The sequence below is a fragment of the Vombatus ursinus genome, unplaced genomic scaffold (assembly GCF_900497805.2).
Source record: "Vombatus ursinus unplaced genomic scaffold, bare-nosed wombat genome assembly UNPS02010219.1, whole genome shotgun sequence".
NCBI lineage: Eukaryota > Metazoa > Chordata > Mammalia > Diprotodontia > Vombatidae > Vombatus > Vombatus ursinus.
Window position 1 is genome coordinate 3,266,685 of NW_020949997.1, and position 24,958 is coordinate 3,291,642.

Consider the following 24,958-nt stretch of genomic DNA (forward strand, 5'->3'; position numbering starts at 1 on the left):
CATGCCATGATCGTTTAATAGGTGAAACAAATAGTAGGGGAGGGGAGAGCAAACAAAATTTGTCAGCACTTCTGTAGTAGCTTACTTTTGTTAGTAAGCATTTATTAAGTTTATAATATGTGCCGGGCACAGCGCTGGGGAAACAAATAAAGGAAAGAGACAATCTTTGCCCTTGAACTCAAAATGAGAAATTTCCCATTCACTGTACTCTTTGGATTCCACTCAACCGTCATTATGCCCCTACTCCAGGTACCTTCTCCTGGTAGGTGCTTAGCATATGTTTATTGTATTGTGGTATTCTAAACTAATTGGGGGGACAGCATGCAGAATAAATAGGAAATAGTAACGGGACAGCATTAAGAGAGACTGGGAAAAGCTTCTTGTAGAAGGTAGGATTTTAACTGGGAATTGAAGGAAGCCAGAAAGCAGAGATGAGGAGGGAAAACATTTCAGGCATGGGGGACAGCCATGGGAAATGCCTGGAGCCTAGATAGAGATGGAGTGTGTTGTTCATAGAGCAGCAAGGAGGCCAGTGTCATGAGATCAAACAATATGTGGGAGGGTATAAAGTATAAACAGAATGGAAAGGTAGGCAAAGGGGCTAGGTTAGTAAGGGCTTTTGAACTCCAAAAAGAGGATTTTATATTTAATCTTGGAGGTGATAGGGAGCTACTGAAGTTTATTGAGGTGTGATGGGAAGATCACATGGTCATACCTCCACTTTAGGAAAATCACTTTGGTGGCTGAATGGAGGATGGATTGAAGATGGTCAGGGGGACCAACTAGCAGGCTATTGCAGCAGTCTGGGTGTGGGTGATAAAGGTCTGTACCAGAATGGTGGCAGTGTCAGGACAGAATAGGGTGTATTCAAGAAGTGTTGCAAAGGTGAAACTAACAGGCTTTGGCAACAGATTGCACATGGAGAGTGAGAGATAATGAGGAGTTAAGGATGAGACCTAGGTTGTGAGCCCAGGGGACTAGGAGGAGGATGTTGCCCTAGGCAGTAAGCAAGAATACAGCCCACATAAATAAAAGTTTTTTGAGGTCCTCAGTAATTTTTAAGAGTGTGAAGTGTCCTGAGACCAAAAAGTTTGAGAGCCATTGCTCTAAAGCAAGGGTTCTTAACTTTTTTTGTGTGTATAGTGGACTCCAATGGCAGTCTCATGAACCCTGTAGACCCCCTTTTAGAATAATGTTTTTAATTGCATAAAATGAGAATACATAGGGTTATAAAAGAACACAATTACTATATTATCATCAAAATTTTTTTTTTTTTTTTTTTAAATCAAGTTTATAGACTCCAGGTTAAGATCATCTGCTCTGGAGGCACCACCATTCTCCTTTAACCACTTCTTTTCGATCTACTTTTCTAGTTCTTTATCCATCTTTTTATCAACCCCTTAAGCTGGGTATTCCTTGGTGTTCTGCCCTTGATCCTCAGTTCTTGGCATTCTCATTTATTCCTATAGTTTCCACCACCACTTCTATGGAGATAATTCTCAGATTTCTATCTTTAAACCTGTCCTTGCAACATCTCTTGCCATTTTCCCCCTCCCCTTTATTCTGGCAGAATAATCTTGAATAGAATTTTTTTTTGTAGCTTACTAATATAATATTGTGTATTATCATTAACTGCATTTATCCCCCTTCTAGAGTAAGCTCCGTAAAGGGCTGTGTCCTTCACACGTTAGTATATATTTGCTGAGTGATTGAGATCATGATGTTCCAACACTAGATCTGGCAATCAGTGATTAGATTGGGCTGCTGAATTTTCATAAAATATACCAGCAATAGAAATATTAGTAAAGAAATTGCTCAGACTTGTTAAACAGGCTGTGCTCTTCTTATAGGAAAACTCAGTAACCTGTTTAGTTGTAGTCTTATGATAGACTGAGCATGAGGCTATTAACAGAGTTCTGAAAATCCCCTCACCTACCCTATGAATTTTAAAAAACAAAACAGAACTACTCCTACCACCTTGCCTAAAGTTGCCAACTTTTAATCTATTATATAAACTATCCTTAAGGAAATGGAACACAAGGCTGGTAAATTGTAATTGTTATAAAGAGGTTGGAAGCATTAGTTATGTTTGGGCTTATTTGAATGCCATGTGTGGGTTCCTGAGCAATGGAGGGAACCTCATTTTCAAGAGGATGTCTAGTATGTAACTCAAGGAAAACTTGTATTCCTGGACTTCAGATATAATTTGAAAGCAGTAATTTCCTGATTTTCTGAAGAAGCTAAGAAAACTGAATGAAAATTTGGTAATCCAAAGGGATTCTTCCCTGTGATACATAAGTTATATAGGGTGTTTCAAAAGTCTGAGCTACTGAAGCTTAAAACTGCACTAAGACTTTTGGAATACCCTGTATGTAGGGAGTATCCCAGGCCCAGCCCAAATTTTATCATGATGTCATTCAGGAGAAAGCAATAACTGATGTGTACATAGCAGAAAGTCTTGTTTAAGATGATTATTCACTGTTAAATGATGACTCACTTGCTGGTTGGGTATGCAAGATGATCAGCTGTTGATGTTTTCATCTTTATTTATTTATTTTTTTTAGGCAATTGGGGTTAAGTGACTTGCCCAAGGTCACACAGCTAGTAAGTGTCAAGTGTTTGGTCTGAGGTCAGATTTGAACTCAGGTCCTCCTGACTTCAGGGCCTGTGCTCTATCCACTGCGCCACCTAGCTGCCCTGATGCTTTCATCTTTAGCTCAAGGAATTAGCCCTAGAAAAGGACCTCATTTGTTTGGCAAGTGCTATGGGATCTATTGTTATTATTATTTTTTCAATAATAATAACAACTAATTATTAATAATAATGATAGCACCTGACCGTGGCATAGTACTTTAAGGTTTGTAAATGGGCTTTATGTACATTATCTTCTTTGATCCTCACAACTTACTCTGGTGCCCTGGTAGGCACTAAAGGTATTATCCCCATTTTACAAGTGAAGAAACTAGGGCTTAAAGAGATTAAATTACTTCCCTGTCCATGGTCAGACAACTAGTACAGCTAGTAAGTGTTGGAAGTATAATCAAACTGGGTCAAAGGTTTATCTGGATTCAAAGTCCAGCACTCTTTTAGAATTAGTGGTTCTGGCCAATTCACTCTCATACTTGTAACTAAAAAAAGAAAAAACCAAAAACATTGCTTTCTCTTAGTGATTTTAAGAAAGCATCCATTTTTTGTAGTATTTAATGGATCCCATATGTAACATTTAAGTTAATCTCAATTTATATTTTGTATACCCAAATGTTAAGAAACTGCTGTTTGTATGCCCACTGTATTTTGATAGGTGTATGTATACTATTTTACTAAAGGAAATACATATTAATTGGAGTCTGAATCTTTTGAATTTTAATGATTTCTGGTTTGGTTTTTTTGGGGGGGGTGTATATTTTCATTTTAAAATTAAGGCTCATAAAAGAATCATACAGAGATTCATTAGAAGGATTGGACACAATGTTTCACTTCCCATCTTTAAACTTGACCATCTGAACATTTATACACTACTTGTGTATTCTGGGAACTGAAAAAGGTTTTGGGGTTTTTTTTTTGGTTTTGTTTGTTTTTTTGGTTTTTGTTTTTTTGTTTTTTTTTGGTCAGTAGAATTCTTGTCCTATTTGGAATTTTGTCAGCTACATAATTTCATTCAGACAGCTAATAAAAATATTTTATGGTACTAGCTCTGAGAACCTTAGAATCTCACAGTTAGAAAGGATCTTAGGGGTGCATCTGGTTTAATACATATCTGGAACATCTCTGACAATTGGGCATATAGCATTTGCAGTTGGAACAGGTAACCTTTACTAGAAGACGTTTAGCGAACCTACTACCTCCTGTGGCAGGCCATCCTACTTTTGGATAGCTTTAATTGGTAGGAAGCTTTTCTTCACAGAGCTAATCTGCCTTCCTGCAATTTCCACCTATTGTTCCTACTTCTGCTTTCTGGGACCTAGCAGAACAAATCTAATACTTTTTCCATGTGACAATCCCTCCGATACTTAAAGAAGTAATGTTCTCTCTCCACCCCCAGCTTTTCTTTTTCTAGGCTCAATTTTCCAGTCTGCTCTCCAATCCCTTCACCATTCCTATTAGTTATCACCGATCTGTTTCAGCTTGTCAATATCCTTCCCCAGTGGGTCATTGAGTATTTATTAAGTCCCTATTATGTGCTAGGTACTGTGTTAGAAACACAAAGACAAAAATGAAACAGTCTGCTCAAGGAGCTTGTATTCTCTTGGGGGAGACATGTACATAAACACATTCTGAAAATGCATTGCTTAGAACTGAACAGAATATTCCAAACTTGTTCATGGAATCATAGATTTAAAGCAGGAAGGACCATAGATGACATTTAGACTAATTTCCCTCACTTTACAGTTGAGGCAAGTGTAGGCTGGCTAGGTTAGCTGATAGGGCAGCAGGAAGCAGCATCCACCAAGGGTTGAACGCAGGTTCTCTGATGCCAAATCCAGCAACCTTTTGCAGGCACCATAGTACCATAGTACCATGAAACGCTGGAGTGAGAGGACACATGTTTGAATCCCAGCTCTGCTATTTACCACCGGTTTGACTTGAGCCAAGTAACTTAACCTCTTTTAGCCTTAGTTTCCTCATTTGTAAAAGAAGGTGATCGGATTTTAGATGTTCTCTAAGGTCCTGTCAAGTTAAAAATCTGTGATCTCATTCTGTTGTTTTTTGCTTGGACATGCTTCACTGATGTCATCTGTTCTATCCACACACTAAGAAGTCCTAGATAGGAAACTTTCAGTTTTTTTTTTTTAACATCCCTAAACAAAAAAGGATTAACAGGTTTGTTTGACTTTGTGACCTGAGATAACATAGAAGATACAAACATAATCTAACAATAATAGCTAATCCAAAAAATGATTTGATCCTGAGGAGTGCTCAGCTGTGCACTCTTCATTCATTCAATTAGTTCCCAATTTATGTGACTGTGTTCCAAAAGTACATTTGTGAGGTGGTTCTCTGGAACTTGAATCATATCTTTCCAAAGAAACAGTGTTATAAATGGTAGTTAGGTTCCCAGATCTGTTCACAGAAGACTGTTTAACCAATGATGTAGCTAACTATTTAGTACTTTTTTCTCTTCTTGTTTTTATTGGAAGACATTCCAAGTTCCAACTGTGACTTTGGAGAAGCTAAGAACACATCTCCCCCAGCCTCTGTAAAAGCATTCTTTTTGACTTTTCCTCACTTACCAGGGGAGCCCTGTTCTTCTCCATAGCACCCTAGCAATGGAGGGCAGTCTTTAATGCCATCTCCATTCCCAGCTGGCCAAACCTGGAGAGATTATTCCCTGCCCTTTTGCACTCTCTTCTGATTTAATTCAAGTAAGTGAAAAATTAATACCTCTTCTATTAGGCTATTTCCCATTGACTTATTACACAGTAATGCTTTTTGAAAGGAACCCTAGTTTAGCCCCTCACCCACAGTCCATCATTTGGACTTAGGATGGGAATCTTTCTCATGATTGAATAGTGGTGATGAGAGGGGGTTCCTGTAGTGACATTTTGTGTGTAAGGGATGTTTTTAAGCTGCGTATCAGGTGTTTCAAAGACTGCCTTTATTATATAGTTCTGAAATTTAGGAAGTAAATTATTAGATAATTATTTAAATTATAAAAGGATTTTTATGAGGGTTCAGTTCAGTTCAACAAGTATTTATTATGTGCTTACTATGATTTAGCTACTGTGCTGGGGTGGAGATTCAGTGACAAAAATAAGGCTCTGAAAGGGAGAAGCAGAGGGATACAGTATATACGCTGATAAATAAATTCCAAATATATACAAAATAAATGCAAAGTAGTTTCTGAGTAATGGGTACTAATAATTGGGAGAAATCAAGAAGGATTTGTAGAAGATGGCTTTTGAGCTGAGTCTCAAAATGAGTGAGTAGCTCCAAGCAGTGAAGGTGAGGAGAGCATTAGGAAGAGAATGGTGAATGGACATAGAATGTTGTATGCAAGGAACAAGTAGCAAGTAACTAGAATTTATAATGCATTAGGGGAGTACTGTGTAATCAGCCTGGAAAGACAATTTGGAACTAGATCGTGAAGGGCTTTAAATGCCCAAACTGAGAAGTCATATATTCTTCTGGAGGGAATAACAAGGCTTTCTGACAGAGAAGTGACATAGTCAGATATGTGCTTAATAGGGTCAGTTTGGCAGCTGTGTAGAAAATGGATTGGGAAGGATTGAGGCTAGATGCTGGGAGATCCATTAGGGACTGTGAGTGAGGGGCTGAACTAGGGTTTCTTTCAAAAAGTACTAGTGTATAATACAGGAATACAAGTTTTAGTTCACCAAAATTTGATTTATTCACAATCTCTCAGGAGTGTATCTCTTTATATAAATCAAGATACACAGTACTTCAGTACACACACAAGCTCCTCAGCTCAGATTTATCCTTTTCAAGTAAGTGAGTTCCTGGATATTTAGCATGTGGTTTGAATCCCAATGAGTAATCCATAGTCACTAATGTAATTACACTCAGCTCTGGGTTTTCTGGATTACTTGCTGTGACTCAATCACTTATCTTCAATCTCTCTCTGTCTGCTGGCTTGTCCCTTGCTGCTTACAAACAAGTTCATGGCTCTCTCATCCTTAAAAAAATCCTCATTTGATTCTTCCATGCCCACTATGATCCTATATCTCTTCTACCCTTTGTGGCTAACCTCCTTGGGAAGGTTGTCTGTAACAGATGACTCTTCTTAACTCCTTACAGTCCAGCTTCTCACCTCATTCCACCAAAACTGCCCTTTCCAAAGTTTTTTGTTTAGTCATTTTGGTCATGTCTGTCTCTTTGTGACTCCAGTATCAGAGGGCAGATTTGAACTCAGGAACAGTGAGTCTTCCTGACTTCAGTCCTGGCACTCTGTCCACTGTGCCATCTAGCTGCCCTTCTCCAAGGTTACCAGTGATCTTTTTTTTTTCCCAGTGATCTTTTAATTGCCAGATCCAATGGCTTTTTCTCAATCCTCATTTTTCTCACCTCTCTGCAATCTATGACACTGTTGCTCATCCTCTTTTTGATACTCTCTTGTTCCTAAGTTTTTAGGATATTACTTTCTCCTGGTTCTCCTACTACCCAGTTGACCACTCCTCAATCTTCCTTGCTGGAACCTCATCCAGGTTACGCCCTCTAACCACGTGTCCTATCCTAGTTACTCGTCTCTCCATTTACTACTACATTGCTTGATGATCTTTTCAGCTCCTGTGGATTTAAATCATCTCTGTGCTGTTGATTTTCAACTTTGCTTATTCTGACCTAAACTGTCTGCTGATATGTAGTCCCATATCTCTGGATGCCTTTCAAACATCTTAAACTGGATGTCCAGTAGACATCTTAAACACAATGAGTTTAACAGATCACTAAATGAGATAGTATGAGAAAAGAAGAACCCAGAGGAGGGCCTTAGAGATAAACCACAATTAGTGGATATGATGTGGATAAAAATCCAGCAAAGGATATTTAAGAGAGGTCAGGCATACAGGAGATGAACTGAGAGAGTAGAGTAGTGTCATAAAAACCCATGGAATAGAGAGTATTCATTCAGGAAGTGAGAGAGGGTGTTCAGTAGTTTCAGATACTGTAGAGAGACTGAGAAGGATGAGAACTGGGGGACAATCCCTTAGATATGGTAATTGAGAGAACATTGTTATCTTTTGAGAGCTCATTTTCATTTGGGTGATAGGGTTGAATACCAAACTGCAGAGAGTTTAGAAAAGAATGGAGATGAAGTGGGGATACCCAAATGTAGACATCTTTTTTGAGGATAAAATTTTAGGTGAGAATTTTAGGTGAGAAGAGAAGGAAAGCTGTTAATTGAATGCAGGCATGGTAATATATGATGAAGGTTTTTTTTTTTTTTTAAGAATGAGAAGACTTTGGTGCATTTGTAGGTGGCAAAAAGGAACTAGTAGCTATTGAAAGACTGAAGATTATAGGGAGAGAGAGAGGGAGAGACTGGGTGAAATGCTGGCGAAGACAGGGTATGGGATCAAAGGTGCATGTCTAGGGATTGCCTTTGGCAGGAGGAAAGGAATGGCTATATATACATCAAATGAGTTAGAAAAAAATCTATGTGTTCTGGATGGTGAGACTTGGGATATATGAGAAATTAATGTGAAGTAAAAACAAAAGGCACTATTTAAAAAAAAAAGACCCTATTAATAGGGTATTACTAAGAAAGAAAGATAAAAATTAACTCTCTAAATCTTAATACAATAGTACTAATGCCCATGCAAATTAAGACATACCCTGTTAGTCATCCTCTGTAGGATGGTTTTAAGGATGGTTTCATTTTCTTCCATTTAAGAGATTTCTCTTCAGTTCTGGATTTGTTTTTCGATATGATGGATTTGATGTAGATAACAGATTTTTCAAGAAACATTTGTAGGAACTTAGAGTTGTTAAAGCTATTTAGTATGAGAACACTGGGCCTGAAGTCAGGAAGACTTGTCTTCCTGATTTCAAATCTGGCCTCAGCTGCTTACTAGTTGTGTAACCCTGGGCAAGTCACTTAACCCCGTTTACCTCAGTTTTCTCATCTGTAAAATGAACTGGAGAAGGTATGGCAAACCAGTTCAGTATCTTTGCCAAGAAAACCCAAATGGGGTCATGAAGAGTCTGATACAACTGAAAAATGACTTAATAACAATAATTGCTTAAAATAAACATGTTTTTTCTATTTTTTTTCCTCTACAGAATTTGACCTGCATACCAAATGTGTGGTGGATGTAGATGCAAATAAAGTTATTCTTTACCCTGCAAATACTAATCTTTCCAAAGGAGATGTCAGGTAAGATAAGAAACAAAATCAGAATAATTCCATTTTTATGTTTGGTTTGAGATCTGACATCACCTGTGATAATTCAACAAGTAGGTATTATTGAATGCTCTCTGGATCTATGATATTATGCTAATACACAATATGATATTATGCTCAACCATGTGTTGGTAGCAAAATGAGTAAATGGAGATGGTGTGCTTGATAGTATGCTGGTCCCGAGTTCAAATCTGGCCTCAGACACTTACTAGTTGTGTGACCCTGTTTGCCCCAGTTTCCTTATCTTTCAAATAAGAGAAGGGAATGAAAAAAAGAGAAGGCAAAATATTGCCATACCTTTGTCAAGAAAATCCCAAATGAGGTCACGAGGAATTAGACATGACTCAAATAAGACTGACTGAAACTTCCTTGTTCTAGAGCAGTGGTGTCAAACTCAAATAGAAATGAGGCCTCCCAATTGCATTTTCATCTGTTTCAGGCTGCACTCAGGTGAACCATGTTTGCCACCACTGTCCTAGAGGAAGCTAATAGTCTTCTGGGAGAGATAAGGCCAACTCATGAAACAGTTAAAAGGTAAAATAAGGAGTATGTGTTTGAGTGCCAGAAGGAGTGGTACAGAGAGTAAAGTGCAGTAGGAGTTCAGAGAAAAGGGAGTGAACCATGAAGCTGGAGTAGCTGGGAGGCAGGCTTTGTGAAAAAGGCCAGACTCAGGAGAAGTCCTAAAGGTCAGGTAATGTTTGAAGGGGCAGCAGTGTTGAAAATATTCATCTTGTTCCTCTCACTTGGAATACACCCACCTCTTTGCTCATCCTTCAAAGCCCAGCTCAAGTTGTCCTCCTCCTTGAGGCCTTCTGGGCCTGTTATTTCCCTCTTTTAAACTCCTGCAGCAGCTCAGTCTGCAGAATACAACTTAGTCCTTAATGTGCGCTTACATTGTTAGCTGTTATTTGTGTCTTGTGTCTCCAGTAGATTGCAAGCTTATCTAGAGTAGGAACCATTCATTACATTTCTTACATTACATCTCGCACCACCGTCCCCCTCAATAGGGCTGAGAACATAGTTAATTGTGTTGATTTGATTTTTTGTGGAAAGAACAGCCACAACCAAAGGTAGTGAGTGAGTGGTGGGGGAAATGCCCAGAAAGTGTTCTGTACTTGGAAAATCTTGAGATAGACCTGACTAGACTGGTTTGTGTTAGAGATAAGCAAATTTGTGTTAGTAATAGCAAGAGATAAGGTTGTATTGGTAGGTTGGGGCCAAATTGTGTAGCACCTTGGAATGTCCTTTAAAGGAATCTAAGCTGCCTTTTGCTAGGGAGCCATTGAAGACTTTGTAAACAAGGCAAATCCATGATCAAACAAGATTTTATTTATATCTATCTATCCATCTAGATATCTAGATATAGATATATAGATATAAACATTAAGCAGACCTCACTAGGATTATGTAAATGTGAGTTACTCAATGATAGTGGTGGTAGTGACAATTTTTTTTTTGTTTTTATTTTTTTAACATTTGTGTTTTTATTTTGAGTTCCAAATTCTCTCCTTTCCTCTAGCCCCTCCCCACCCATTGAGAAGGCTAGCAATGTAATACCCATTTACGTGTGAAGTCATGAAAAAGATTTACATATGAGCCACGTTGCCAAAAAAAAGGGCAAGAAAAGTAAAGTGAAAAAGTTACGCTGCAGTATGCATTCAGAGTTTGATGGTTATAATTTAAGCTATAGGAGAACACATACCGAATCTTATCTAAACTTTGTATCTTCCCCAATGCCTACTATAATGCTATGGACAGAGTAGTAGGCACTTAAAATTGAACTGAAGATTTTTTCTGCTAGTTTCAGTGTGTTAGACAGATTGATGTGGGCTTGGGAGACCAGTTGAGAAGCTATTACCATAGTTTTGGCAAGGTGGCTTTTGAGGGTTTAGACTAGAGCTGAGGGAATGGAAAGGAAGGGACTGCCTCAGTGGCTGCTACATAATGAGCATTCGATGAATATTGTTTTGATTTGATTTGAAAACTTTAAGGAATTAATGGGAAATATTAATAAAACTTTGCTATTAACTGGCTTATCAAAGATGAATCTAAGGTTTGGGGCCTGGGTTAGCCATGTAGTCCTTAGTTATACTTGGAAATAGTTACTTTTGGTAACATTAATCATTCTTAGAATAATTTTTAGAATTTTTCAGCAGAAAAATTCGATAACTATTATATTTGATTTGATAGGTGCCCTCATCCAGAGTTAGAGAGTGTTTGGTCTGGAGATGAGAAGACAAAAAGAGACATGATTATTGTCTTCCTGGCTAGAAGAATGTTATCTAGAAAAAGGAACAGACTGGTGTTCTGGTATTCTAGATAACCATTATGTTATTCTGGGCAGCTAGATGGCCAGGCCTGGAGTCAGGAAGACCTGAATTCAAGTGTGGCCTCAGACCCTTACTGTCTGATGCTGGGCAAGTCACTTAACTCTGTTTGCCTCAGTTTCCTCATCTGCAAAAATGACCTAGGGAAGGAAATACTGTAGTATCTTTGCAGGAAAAACCCCAAAAAAGGATCATAAAGAGTTGGATACAACTGAAATGACTAAACATCAACAATAAGCTATTCTAGGACCAGTATGCTTGAGAGTTGCAAGGTGGCGGACTTCGGTTTAAAATATGAAAATACTTTGTTAGGAATAAGGTATCCAAAAAACATAATGGGTTCCCTTGTCAGAAACTGATCTTTCCATCACTCTTAAGTATCTTCTGTTCTGTGATTGAATACTTGTGAGGTGTGTAAATGACAATTCTTGTAAAATATAGGAGGTTGCACTAGGTCAGTGCTGTCAGACTCAAAGAGAAATGGATCCTTGGAGGCCCCATGGTGACTAAGAAAACCACAGATTCATGTTACTTTACATTGTATTGCATTTTTATTTATTTTGCTAATAATTTCCCAATTATATTTTAATCTGGTGCAGACTGCACTTAGGAGTTTTTCAGCCAACAATAAGTTTGACTTGATGACCTCTAAGGTTTTTACTAACTTCCAAATTCTTAGACTAAGTGCCAAATGAACCTTCTATGATTTGCTCACGAATCTTGAAAAGGGTTACAGTGAAGCTTTTTGTCTGGTATTGTAGGAACATTTTCAACTTACCCCTGCCTTATCATTGTTTAATATGACATGAGGATAGTAAAGTGCACATCATAAATAAGTAAATTGAAAGCTTTTATTTAGCCTTTATTTGCAGTAAATGGTGATACTCTTCTCAGAAGATGAACATATTATTCTCCCTTTCATCTGGAAGCAGCAGCTGCTGATTCAGTCACTCCCAAGACCTGCTCCAGGTTTGCTGGGGCCCAGGGCTGGCGTGGCCTGTGCTGGACTGAGCTCCACTCTTACCCAGCTGTGATAGACTTTTCCTGCTGACCTTTCAAGTTCTCTTTGGTGTCTGTGGGTTGCGAGTTCTGGAAGCTGCCGCTGCTGCCAGTGATTCAGTTGCCCCAAGGCCTGCTCCAGGTTTGCTGGGGCCTGGTTTACTGTGGCATGCACTAGATTGTGCTCGTATCTCACCCTGGTGCAAGAGACTTTCCTGCCAGCCTTCTTAGTTGTCTTGGCTGGAAATTTGTTTCACTCCATCTTTCTGTGGTTTCTGCTGCTTTAGAATTTGTTTAGAGGCATTTTTTTTTTAGGCAATTGGGGTTAAGTGTCTTGCCCAAGGTCACACAGCTAGTAAGTGTCTGAGGCCTCATTTGAACTCAGATCCTTCTGAATCCAGGGCTGGTGCTCTATCCATTGCGCCATCTAGCTGCCCCTAGAGGCATTTTTAAAGGTACTTGTTGGGGTTTGGGAGACAGCTCAGGTGAGGCCCAGCCTTTACTCTGCCGTCTTAGCTCTGCCCAGGAATCTGTTTCTAATTGAGTTTGTTATCACTGGTTTAGTATGAGATTGTGGCACATATGTAAGTAATACCCAATAAAAGGATGGGCATGATGGATGAGTGAATGTTTGTGCTCTAACCAAGCTCTACTCCATCACTTCAAATAACAGATGCATCCAAGTAGAAGGAATAGACAAATAAACTAAAGCCCTAATAAGGAAAATTACCTCACTAAAAAAAGAAAAAGATTGAAGAAATGAGTAAGCACAAAAGAAAGAGACTCCAACCATTGAATAAATATTAGGGTGTTAAAGAAAACTTAAGGGGCAGCTAGGTGGCTCAGTGAATAGAGCTCCAGCCTTGGAGTCAGGAGGACCTGAGTTCAAATGCAGCCTCAGAAACTTGACACTTATTAGCTGTGTGACCCTAGGCAAGTAGATTAACCCCAATTGTCTCACCGAAAAGCAAAAACAAACAAACAAGAAAACTTAAAGAGAAGACATTAGAAGGGGAAAAAAATTTCCAAAGGTAAAACAGATCTATTACAAGTCTCTCCAGAGGGACTAATAAGTTCAGCAAGAGAAAGGAGGATTTGGCATCTGAGGAAGATGAAATTCAAACCAGTAAAGGAAGAGAAAAGATGCAAGTAAGAGACAACTGTCTGGAAAATTCTTTGGAGATTTTTAACAAAGCAATATGGAGAATAGAATGGTCCTGATTAAAGAAAAAATGGCAGAGATGGTCAGATAATTAACAAAACAGAATCACAGAATAATACAACTAGAAGATATTATTGATACAAATGAATTTATTGTTAAAACAAACAAAAAGTTCCTCAGAATGCTGTTTTAAAAAAAGATTGAAAAATATATTGCCTCTGGTAAATAAACCTAAATTATTGGAACCCCTACAGATTGTAAATGAGAGGCTCGATATACCTTTGTTGACTCCTCTCCCCCCAAAAAAAATCAGGAGCAGTAGCTGTGGTTTCAAGACAAAGTGGAAGCAGAATTACAGAACATTAAAGAAAGAAACATGGTGAAAAGAACATAGATTTAGAATTAGAAGAGCCATTATTAACAGTCATAAATTACAAACCCTCATTTTGCAAATCAGAAAGTTAAGGCCCAGAGAAGCTAAGATTAGAAGTAGTAAGTGACAAAATCAGGATTCAGTTCCATGTTTTCAGATTTCAAAGCTAGTTCTTTCTCTTTCTCTCTCTCTTTTTATACTTTTCAGTGTAGTGAGGAAAACAAAATCAGTCTTAAGTATATTTGCTGTAAATGGCATGGCAACCAAATATATGAAAGTCAATCAGCTAGCATTTATTAATTCAACTCTCATTTATTAAATGCTTACTATTTGCCAAGATACTGTACTAAGTACTGAAAAGAAAATTAATTGGTAATAGTTCATTGAAACACAAATAAATGGAAAATCATTAGGTATTAACAGTAGGAGACTTTAATTCCCCTCTCTCAGAACTGGGCAAGTCTAATAGATAAGCAGAAAGGAAGTTAACTTGGAATAGAATGCTGAAAAAACTAGAGTTGATATTGAGAAATCTGAATGAAAATATCAAAAAGTTTACTTATCAAACAATTGTGAAACCTGTACAAAAATTGATCATACTCAAGAGTATGAAGGCAGAAATCTTAAATACTTCATATACATGTAGATAAGAATGCAACAAAAATAGTGGTTAATATGGAAAATAATAAGTTAAAGAGACAAACTTACATAGAAATCAAAAAGATTTGTTAAATAATGAGGGCATTAAAGAACATTAGAGAGGTGGTAAATTATATTAAAGTATAAATAGTATCGATGCAATATAACAAAATGTATAGTATGTTTAGTTATAGCTAATATAGTCAGCAAACACATCCCTAAATGAGTAGATTAACAAAGGAGAAAAAGAGAACAGTGAGCTGAACATAAGGAGAAAAAAGTAAGTTAATAAACCAAAGAAACTTGAAAATTAATAAATAGAATAATGATAAATATTATATACAAACAAATGCAAACAAATATAGATGAATAGATAATATACAAGCATGAAAATATATAATATATGAATAAATATATATAAATAAAATAAGGAATAAACAAAATAATTGCCTTGTAATAAAACAGCTTATTTTTAAAAAGACTATTAGCCAGTTTTTATTTTTTAAAAGAGAGGTAAACCAAATTACGAAAATAACAACAACAACAAATGAGAAAGGGAAATCACAACAAATGGAATAGAAATAAATTATAAAGATTTATAATTACATGACAGCAAAGCAGAAAATTTTAATGAATTGGATTAATAAGTAGTGAAACATAAAGTAGATTTGACAAAACAGAAAATAGATAAATTATCTAATCTTAGAAAGAGAAGTATAACAAGTCAGTCACTAAGCATTTATTAAATGCCTAGTAGGCTGGGCACTATGCTAAACTTTAGAAATAAAAAGAAAAATCAAAACCCCCTCCAAAACAACAACAGTTCCTGCTCTCAAGGCCTCACAGTTGAATGGAAGAGACAGTATGCAAACATCTGTAGTGATAGGGTTGATGTAAGCTAAAACCAGTGAGAAATACTCATGGACTAGGAGAAGAGAGAGAGTGTGTGAATTCAAGTATATGTATATGTATATGTATATACATTTGTATAATACTATGTGCAAACAAGATATATACGGGATAAGTTGAGGGTAGTCTCAGAAAGAAGGCACTAAGTGCTACGTACAACCACAGGGAAAAGGAGGATTAAGGGTGTCAGTCATCTAACATATGCATCCTTGTGGACACTGGATATAGGACTGAGGACAGACACAAAAGTATAAAGAAAGGCAAAACAAACGAACTAAAAAACCAAACTGGAGACTCAATGACTTTAACCATGCAAAAGGCAGATAACATCAAATAATTAAGAAGCATTTAATAAATATTGACAGTATATTAGTGACTGTGCTAGGTTCTGGAAATATAAGAATGAAAGTGAGATGGCTCCTGCCCTTAAGAAACATATATTCAAATACTAGCAAGACTAATGATAAATTTAGGAGGTGAATTTGATGTTGTTTGTTCAAGTTAATTCTCCCTGTCTTTGTTTTTTTTTTAATCAACTGATAGGTAATACAAGGGTGGAGTTGCATGGAAGATCATTTGCAAGAACTTTATTTTGCTTAATTGTTTAGTGGGCTTGCTTTTTTGCTGTTTATTTTACTTAGTCTATGATTGGTCTTGTTTGGGAAAAATACTTGTGTATGTGAAAAATTTAAGCAATAACTACATCTCATTGTTGCGGTTTTTGGTAGAGTGGTACTTAGTGAGCTCAGGGTCAGTAAGCATCAGTTCATGGGTTTTTGGGTTTGTTGTTGTTATTGTTGTTTTTCACCTCTTTTGTATTCTGGATGTCCACCTAGACCATGGAGACAGCTGAAATTATTTTATCTTTGGTGCATAATTTATTTTTTGGAGAAGTTTGAGAGGTCATGGGGAATCAGTGAAAATGTCTAATCCCCAGCAATTTGTCAGAAGAAGACATGGGGAGTGGCGGTTAATAGATCAAAACCTCAGTACGAGTCTTGCATTGTGATGTGGTAGCCAGCAAAGCTAATTTAGTCTTGGCTGCATTCAAAAAAGCATAGTTTACAGGACTAAGAAGGTGATGCTAGAAGCAACGGGAGACGGGGTTGAGTGCTAATCTTGAAGTCAGGCAGAACTGGGTTCAGGTACCGAGTCTGGCATTGTCTGTGTGACTCTGGGCAAGTTTCTTAACCCCTTGTTTGCCCTAGGCAACTTTGTAAAACCCTAAGTTGCCAAACAGGTGCCAATGTGCATTGTTTGGAGTTTCTAATATTGTGAAAGAGATCCAGGCTTTGAGTGGGGAAAAAAGTTCCTTTGTACTCTTGAGTCCATATTATATGAGGATAAGTTGAAAGAACTGAGGATGCTGAGTTTGGAAAAGAGAACATTACGTTAGAAAAAATGGTAGCTGTGTTCAGGTATGTGGAAGGCAGTCATGTGGGTCATGTTAGACTTGGTCTGTGTGGCCCCAAAGGGCAGAACCAGAAGCAGTGGAGGTAGGGAGTAGAGTTGCAAAGAAGAAAATTGAAGCTGGATAGCAGAAAAAACTTAGGAATGCTAAGAGTCATCCCAAATAGGAGTGGACTCCTTCAGCAGGTAGAGTGACAGAGGCTAGATAACCACTTGTATAGCAGGGATTCCTTTTTAGGTATGAGTTGGACTCTAAATGCTTCCATTCTAAAAAATTAATAGTGTACAACAAGTCATTCCAGTTGCTGGCCCTCAGCAATCCTTTATATTCTGGGAAACTATCCAGTCTTTTCACTGGAGCTCATTCAGGTATATCCATTCAGCTTTGGCCATTCCATCCCACTACCCTTATAAGGAAGGATCTGTTGCAAGGAAAGTACTTGGAGTCTTAAGAACAGCTTCCATGGGCTCTCATGGGCCCCACTGTGGACCAAAAGTCCCTGGCCTAGCCTCACTGGAAGAGCATAGCTTCTGTAAATTATTTATTGAAATCGTATTTGCATCCCTTGGACATTTCAGATCTTTAGAGTTCTGAGCTAGACTGTAAATTAGAGTAAGGGAGGAACGAGGCTTCTGCCCTCTAAGACCTTCCAGTCTCAGAGGGATGATTAGCATCTGCTGAGTTAATGGCAGACCTGAGATAGAATACCAAGGAGTCAGTCACCAGAAATCTTAACACCAGGAGGTGTTAAAAATCACAGAATGTTAGTTTTGGGAGTCAATCCCCCTTCATTTTACAAATGAAGAAACTGAAGCCCCAAGACATGAACTTGCTCAATATTACTCTTATTCATCACACTCACTATTGCTTTTTCAATATACTAAAAGAGAAGGATGGCGTTCATAGAAGATAAACTCATTTATTTCCTAGTGTTTCCTGGGACTAGCCTTAATTAGTAGTAACTCTGAAACTGAGACAGTATTTTGAGACAATTGAGGATGCTTAAAAATAATATTGTTTGAAGATCCTTCTGAATAAAACAGGTAAATGCTATCATGAAAGTATTTCTTTTTTATATTTTACTGTATGTTATTGGCCAGTTTTGCTTCAGAAACTATAGAAGGAGTATCTTGTTTCAAGTGTGTTTTTGTGTTTATAATACAAATAGTGTAAGTTAAGTGGAAAAAAATTATTGTATAGTTTAATAACTATTTTTTGGTCAGACTTGTTAATGAGAACAAGTGGGGTATTTATTTTTATAACCCGTATCTCCTTCCTACTCCCCTTTCCTGGCTCTTTGTTAAATATTTTTATCCCAAAATGGGGAAAAAGAAGTATCTGGGAGGAATGCAAGTTTTAGGTTCCAAGGTGCTGACGTCTGAGCTGGGAGAAGAGGGCGTAGCCCCATTTCATTGCTTGTGTCTCCACATAGGTTGAAGTCCCATTTGGGAAGTGACAGTCTTGTAGCTTGTAGAAATTGTAGGAGAGAGGTGAAGAAGCAGATAAAACAGAAGTTGAGGTAGATGAGCAAATAAAAAACCAGCTTCCTTGTACCATATAAAGGAGGCCAGTATCTGGTTGTTTTTTAATACCCTGAGTGACATGGCATTGACAGAGTCCATGATGCCCTGAGATATGCGTGATAACATCAGTGGTTGCTTTTTTAAAGCAGAACGCAAAGGATAAGGTGAATTATATGGGTAAAATATTTGTTTTGATTTTTCTAATCATAATGTGGGAGGATACATAAGGAAGTATGCAAGTCAGTCCAGTAGTTCAGCAGGTCCCTATGCCTGGGGAAAATGAGCAGTTAAAAAAAAAAAAAAAGAAAGGATGAAATCAGGAAGTTTACTAACCTGAAAATCCTGCCTGTTCAGAAATATTCCATGCATCATCTTCAATGCAACTGTCCCCAAAAAGGGAGCACCTGTTAATGAAGTTGCTTAATTTGGGCCACCAGACCATTCCTTTGTTCTACTGCTTGTAGTTTATCATCTTTCTTCTTCTCTGTGTGATGTGGAGGAAAGAGGAAGGATTTAGAAGCTGAGGATGTAGGCTCAGCTCTCATTCTTACTGCACAGTTTGCCTTTGGGCAAAGCATTTCACTTTTTTCTGTGCCTGTTTTCTTATCTAGAAAATGAAGCAGTTTTGGACTCTATCAGTGGTATCAGACAGATCCCAGCAGCTGCATATTGGCTTAGAAAACTACGAATCAACATTATCTATGTTGTATTTTTGTTTATTTTGTTAAACATTTCCCAGTTACATTTTAATCTGGTTTGGGCTGTACTCTTGAATTTCACACCTGGACCAGAGGAGAATAGTTGACACCTATGGGCTACATGATCTCTAAGACCCAGCTCTAAATCTGTGATCCTAAGAATATTAGTAAATACTAATATTCCCAAACAAGATCTTCATTATAGTCACTCAGTAACTATTGGTTGAATTTATAAGAGAATGATGACTTTAGGTTTTTCTTTCAAATATTTTCCTGTAACTATTGTATAAATCTATTGTTTCAAATACTATGTAATTGGAAACTATAACCCCATTTTCATAGTGCTATTCATTCTTTTGTTCAATACCTACTTTTTGTAAGGCACTTGTGGATAGATACAAAGATAAATAATCATAGTCCCTCCCTTCATGGAGTTTCTGCTTTAGTAGGAAAGATAAGACATGTACATAAGTAGCTCTCTGGGAAGTTCATAAGAGGGACAGATCATTTCCACCTGGTGGATGAGTGGCCTAAGAGGGAAATCATGGATGATATGTGACTTGAATTGGGTCTTGAAGGAAGAGAAGCATTTCATTAGATGAAGATGTGAGGGATAGAGGCTGGGGAGAAGACATTCCAGCCACGGAGGACGACCTGAGCAAAGTTATAGGGTCCACAACTTAGAAATTAAGTTCATCTAGTTTGAGAGGCAGCAGACCCCTCCCAGAGGTGTGTTTAGGGATCCTTGGTAATCTGTTAACTGGAGTATGGAGAGTCTGAAGGGAGGAGGATGAGATTGGTATCTTGGAGTTATTATGTTGGGTGTTTTAAGCTTTCACATAGTTGAATAGAGAACTAGGAAGTTTACCAAGGGCTTTGCCTGAACAACCCTGTGGTAAGGAAGGTATTTCAAATACTATTTTCCCCATTTTACAAGTGAGGAAACCAGAGCTCTCAGGTTGTGACTTCTCTAAGATTATATAGATAGTAAATGGCAGAGCTAGAATTTAAATCCAGATCTTCTGACCCTAAGTCCAGTGCTCTTTCCACTATATCACGATTTCCCCTCCACATGTGTTAAATTAAAATTACATATGAGTTTTAGCAAAAAATAGAATTTAATAGAAATATTTATATCTTAATCTAGCTTAAAAAAAATCTTTTTTAAAAGCTCATTCGTAACGAACTTATATTCCCTAATACTGACTAGCCATAGCTAGTAAAAACTAAAAGCTTTCTCATGTGATCAAATTAACAATAATCCTCTTTGACCTAAATTCTCTGACATTTTAAAAGCGTGTTAGAGTCAAGGCCAACTCTTTGTGTTCCTACATGTTTTTGTTTGGAGAATAGTTAGCATCAACCTATTGGGTGTTATTTTATTGATCCTGACTGCATCATCTGAGCCCAAATATATTCTTATCTTCTCATAACTAATCTGAGATAGGATACTATCTGTAGAAGGCCTTTATTAATATATAAATTTGCTAGATGAGGAGAGGGGAAAATTATAGCATCTACTAACAAATCAATAGGGATTATTAGTTCTTCAGATTAATTGGAGAACAGCGTCCAGGAGTACAGCACAAGTAGGAGAAATAGAGCACTGGACCCTGAATCTGGAAGATCTGAGTTCAGATCCAGCCCTAGGCACTTACTAGCTGTGTCACCCTGGGCAAGTCATTTAAGGCAAGTCTGTTTACCTCAGTTTCCTCAACTGTAAAATGGGAATCATAATACTTAAACCTACCTCACAGGGTTTTTGTGAGGATTAAATGAAATGATATTTGTACCTCTTTTTCGTGCCTCCTTTACCAAGTTGTTGACTCTTTTTTAATGATTTTCTTGCATCACTCACATTTCTTTTGCCAGTTTTTCCTCTGACTCTCTTACTTGATTTTCAAAATCCTTTTTGAGCTCTTCCATGGCCTAAGACCAATTCATATTTTTCTTAGAGGTTTTGGATGTAACAGTTTTGCCTTTGTTGTCTTCCAAGTGTGCGTTTTGATCTTTCTTGTCACCATAGTAACTTTCTATGGTTAGAATGTTTTCTGTTGTTTGCTCATTTTCCCAGTCTATTTCTTGACTTTTAACTTTTTGCAAAAGTGGGGCTCTGCTTCCAGGGTGGAGGGCACACTGTCCCAAGCTTCAGGGGTTTTGTGCAGCTGTTTTCAGAGATACTTCTAGGGACCTGTAAATTTTCATTTCCTCTAACATGGTATGATCTGTGGCCTGCGCTCTGGTCTGTGACTGACCATAAGCACTCTTTTTTGCCCTGAAACTGTGATGAGTGTCCCTGCTCCACTGCAGCTGCAAGCTGTGGTGTGCTAGTGCTCCTCCTTGCCCTGGGACTGCCACCCAGAACTGTGATCCAGATCTGAGGATGGGCAAAGCAACAGAGTCCTGTACCTGGTGCCAGTGAAGAGACTCCTGTAATCGCCTTCTGCCCAGTTGTTTGATTCCCTTACTGTCTGTGGGCTGAGAGCTCTGGAAGCTGCGGCTGCTGCTGCTGATTCAGTGGCTTCCAAGGCCTGTTCCTGGTTTGCTGTGACCCGGTCTGTGAGGGCACGGCCTGCACTGGACTGTGTGCCACTCTCACCCAGGTGCAACACACCTTTTCCTGCCAACCTTCTAAGTTGTTTCTTTAGCTGGAACATTATTTCACCCCATCCTTTTGTGGATTCTGCTGCTCCAGACTTTGTTTTAGGGCATTATTTAAAGGTGATTGGAGAGAGCTCAAGTAAGTCCTTGCCTTTTTTCAGCCATCTTGGCTCCACCTCCTTCAGTGAAATAAAATTTGTAAAAAGTGCTTAGCACAGTGCTTGGAACATAGTAAGCACTAAATAAATGCTTTTTTGATGAGTTACCTTGAAATTTGGGAAAGATACAGATCACGAACACTACTGCTTAGGGTATACCCAGATGGGGTGGTGGTGGTGTCATTTAGGAAGGAGGAGACAGAAAGGGAGAGATGATTCTTGGTTTGCATAAAGGTTGCCTCAAAAAAGGAAAAAAATGCCCAAGAAAATTTTTATCTGCTTGACAATTTTTGCAGTGGCTGACCTGATCTAAAGATACAGACTAAATCTTCTTATATTGTTATCCCCTAAGATTGCCACATCTAAGTGTGCTGATATCTCTATGGATACTAAGGTGTGTATTTTGCAGGTCTAAACAAGGAACAAGTAAACTTTCATATATATTTTAATTTGAAAATGTAATTAAGAAACTCATTTGCATCCTAGGTTTTGAATGTCTTTTCTGATTTGCTAAGTAGTGTGACCTACCTTTGTATTATAATAAATTATTACATAGATCTCTCTTAAAGTTCCTCTTACTAATTTTTTCAGACTACAATTCAGCAAACATTCCTTATTCTAAGGATGTCCTTCATAACCCTTGTTCTTGAGATATGCAACATGATGGGTTAATCTTTTGTGATCAACTAAAAATTTTGTCCGAACACTTTGGAACTTGTCTTGCTCTAGAGGTCTCTAGTTTACCTCCTAGTTGTTTGCATTCCCTGCTTCTCAAACTATCTTGAATTTGCTTGACTCTTGTTTACATGCTATATCCCCAAGTAGAATGTCATCTCCTTAAAAGCAAGGGCTAGTTTTTATTTTGCATTTGTATCCCGTGTCAGCCCAGTAACTTGCAGTTAGTAAGTGCTTTTATGTTGACTTCTTGTGCTGGTTCCAGGCTGCCACCATCTTCATGATGATCTGTGGCTTTTAGAACAACTGCCAGGGTTTTTTTTGGGCCCTGGAAGCCAGCTGTTGGTGGCCAAGATGCATATCACAAGTTAGGAGATGTGGAGAAATTAGTTGATGAACTAGCTACACATGCCGTCTCTTCATGGAATGATATTTGTAGACAGTATTTAAGAATCCAGCTTGGTTTCAGCTTTGGAATGAAGTTCAGTGCAACTAATGCTTAAAACATATAAACAGCTACTAAAGAATGTTTGAGGTGGTGTGTGCTGAAGAGTGGCAAGAGAGCAGGATGGAGGGTGAACGCTCCAAATAGATTGTTAACCCATTTGATTGAAACCATACAGAAGATTACAAAGGAACAGGACTTGACCCATTCACTTAAGTTAAAGTTGTGCCTATGATAGATCTCATCGTCACAGAGGAATTGAAAGTGAGTCAATAGATTAAATTTTGGAACTAGTTTTGTTGCCCAAGAATGAATTTCACAATCATGGAATTTCAGGTTTATTTGTGTAATTTAAAGTAATACTTTCTAGCTTTTTCCTGCTATTAAGATTTTTCTTAATTGATTATGTGCTCATCAGGACAGGTGGCACGAGATTTTACTATGAGGTTGATAAGACTTACATGTTAAGAGAATACACTTTATGAGAAATCGACATAGCAGATTTAATGCATATTTACAGAGCCTAACAAAGTGTCACGATGCTTACCTGTGATGGAGGGAAGTATATGAGAGGCAGGAGTTTCCTGAACCAGTGGCACCTAACCTGGTGGCTACACATGAAAGTATATGCATAGAATCTAAATGAACTACCCGATAACATGGAACTCTCACTATAGATGACTTTTGTGGGCTGGGAAAGAGTTGTTTGGAACAAATAATACATGATTATGTGTCATATCACAATAGACAACTACAAGCCCAAGACAGTATTTTCTGTAGCCTAAAGCAGGGCTTCTTAAACTTTTTCTGTTTGGGACCCCTTCAGCTCTTATTAAACTGTGGGTCGTGACTTCGAGATCCACAGTTTAAGAAGCACTGGCCTAAAGGAAAGAAAATGAAACCTTAATGTAGACAGATTCTGCTCACCTGCTGTTTCTGTCATCTGTCCGTATCTATCCATATCTAAAATTAATTGGGAGTTGAGCTGAAGTTTTGAATTGTCATAGAGTAAGACCTCATAGCTTTTACGTGTCTTAAGAAACAGTCAAAGGCAGTGGGCTTGTAATTGCCACAAGAACTTATTGTCTAGCATGAAAAGATTAATTAACTAAATCTAGTAGTTCCTTATAACTTTCATAGGTTTCCTGAAAAATAAAAGATTATGCATTTTGAAACCGTTCCAATTTTAGCTTTGCAAAAAAAGTCACTTGTTCAAAAGTTAATCTTACATTTTGTGTTTACAGAGTAAGTTTATATTTTTCCCTGAAAAGTCATTGTGTTAAATGGGCTTTTAAGACAAAATGTTCAGAATTAGAGTAAAAACATTATTTTTACAATTTCAAGATATGGCAAACATTGATACATAGTGATTAATAGTGTGAATCTCTATACTGTGGTCTGTTCCTGGAAGTCATAGTATCTGAACCACTTTATGGCTTCAACTCATTTTGTAAAGGCAGATGCCTTATTTTTGGTTCTGTTGTATTGATGTTTTTGTACTTTTCCTCTATTTGATACTTTAATATGAATAATTATGCTGAAGTTGGTGCTAGCACAGAGAAATTTCAAGTATTTAGCTTTCTATCAGATCTGGTATTGAGGGGAAACATATTCTGTATTAGGTATGGAAGCTAGTTTTTTTTTTTTAATTGGAGTTTTAAAGAGGTAGAAGAAAATGAGGGAAAATATTTTCAAAATAAAACTTAGTTTTTGAATTAAATTTTCAGGTGTCTTTTATGACAGGACACCCAGTTAAAAAAAGAATAAACTTGAGACAAACTAAATATTGGATAGCTTTAGAGTGAAGTACAAAAAGTAAATGAAAAGTTTAATTCAATAAACATTTATTAAGTGTCTACTAAGCACTAGGCACTCTGCTTAGCACTGGGCATACAAATAAGAAAAGACAGTCCCTGCCTTCAGAGAGCTTACAGTCTAATGGGGGGAAGACCATACACTAAAGGAAGTTGAAAAGTGTGAGGGGGTATTTGGGAGATGCTGGACTTGTAGTTATCTGTTGTGATAAGAGGCATCATTATCTATTATTTGTTCCAAACACAATCCCCATTTTTGTAATTAAAGAATAAACGAGCAGTTACTGGCCTTAAAAAAAGAAAAAAAAACTATTGAATTTGTGGAATGTATATGTAGCGACCGTAACAGGGCCTTGCACAATTT

General features: G+C 37.6%; 1 protein-coding gene across 1 annotated transcript in view; it reads left to right on the forward strand.

The window, feature by feature from the left end:
* The window catches only part of KIF13B (kinesin family member 13B), a 246,338-nt gene that overhangs the window by 11,233 nt on the left and 210,147 nt on the right, over nt 1-24,958 (forward strand). Inside the window, exon 2 of the mRNA XM_027853795.1 lies at nt 8,740-8,833. Within this exon, the coding sequence (XP_027709596.1) occupies nt 8,740-8,833 (94 nt within the window). The remainder of the gene's footprint in view (nt 1-8,739; nt 8,834-24,958) is intronic.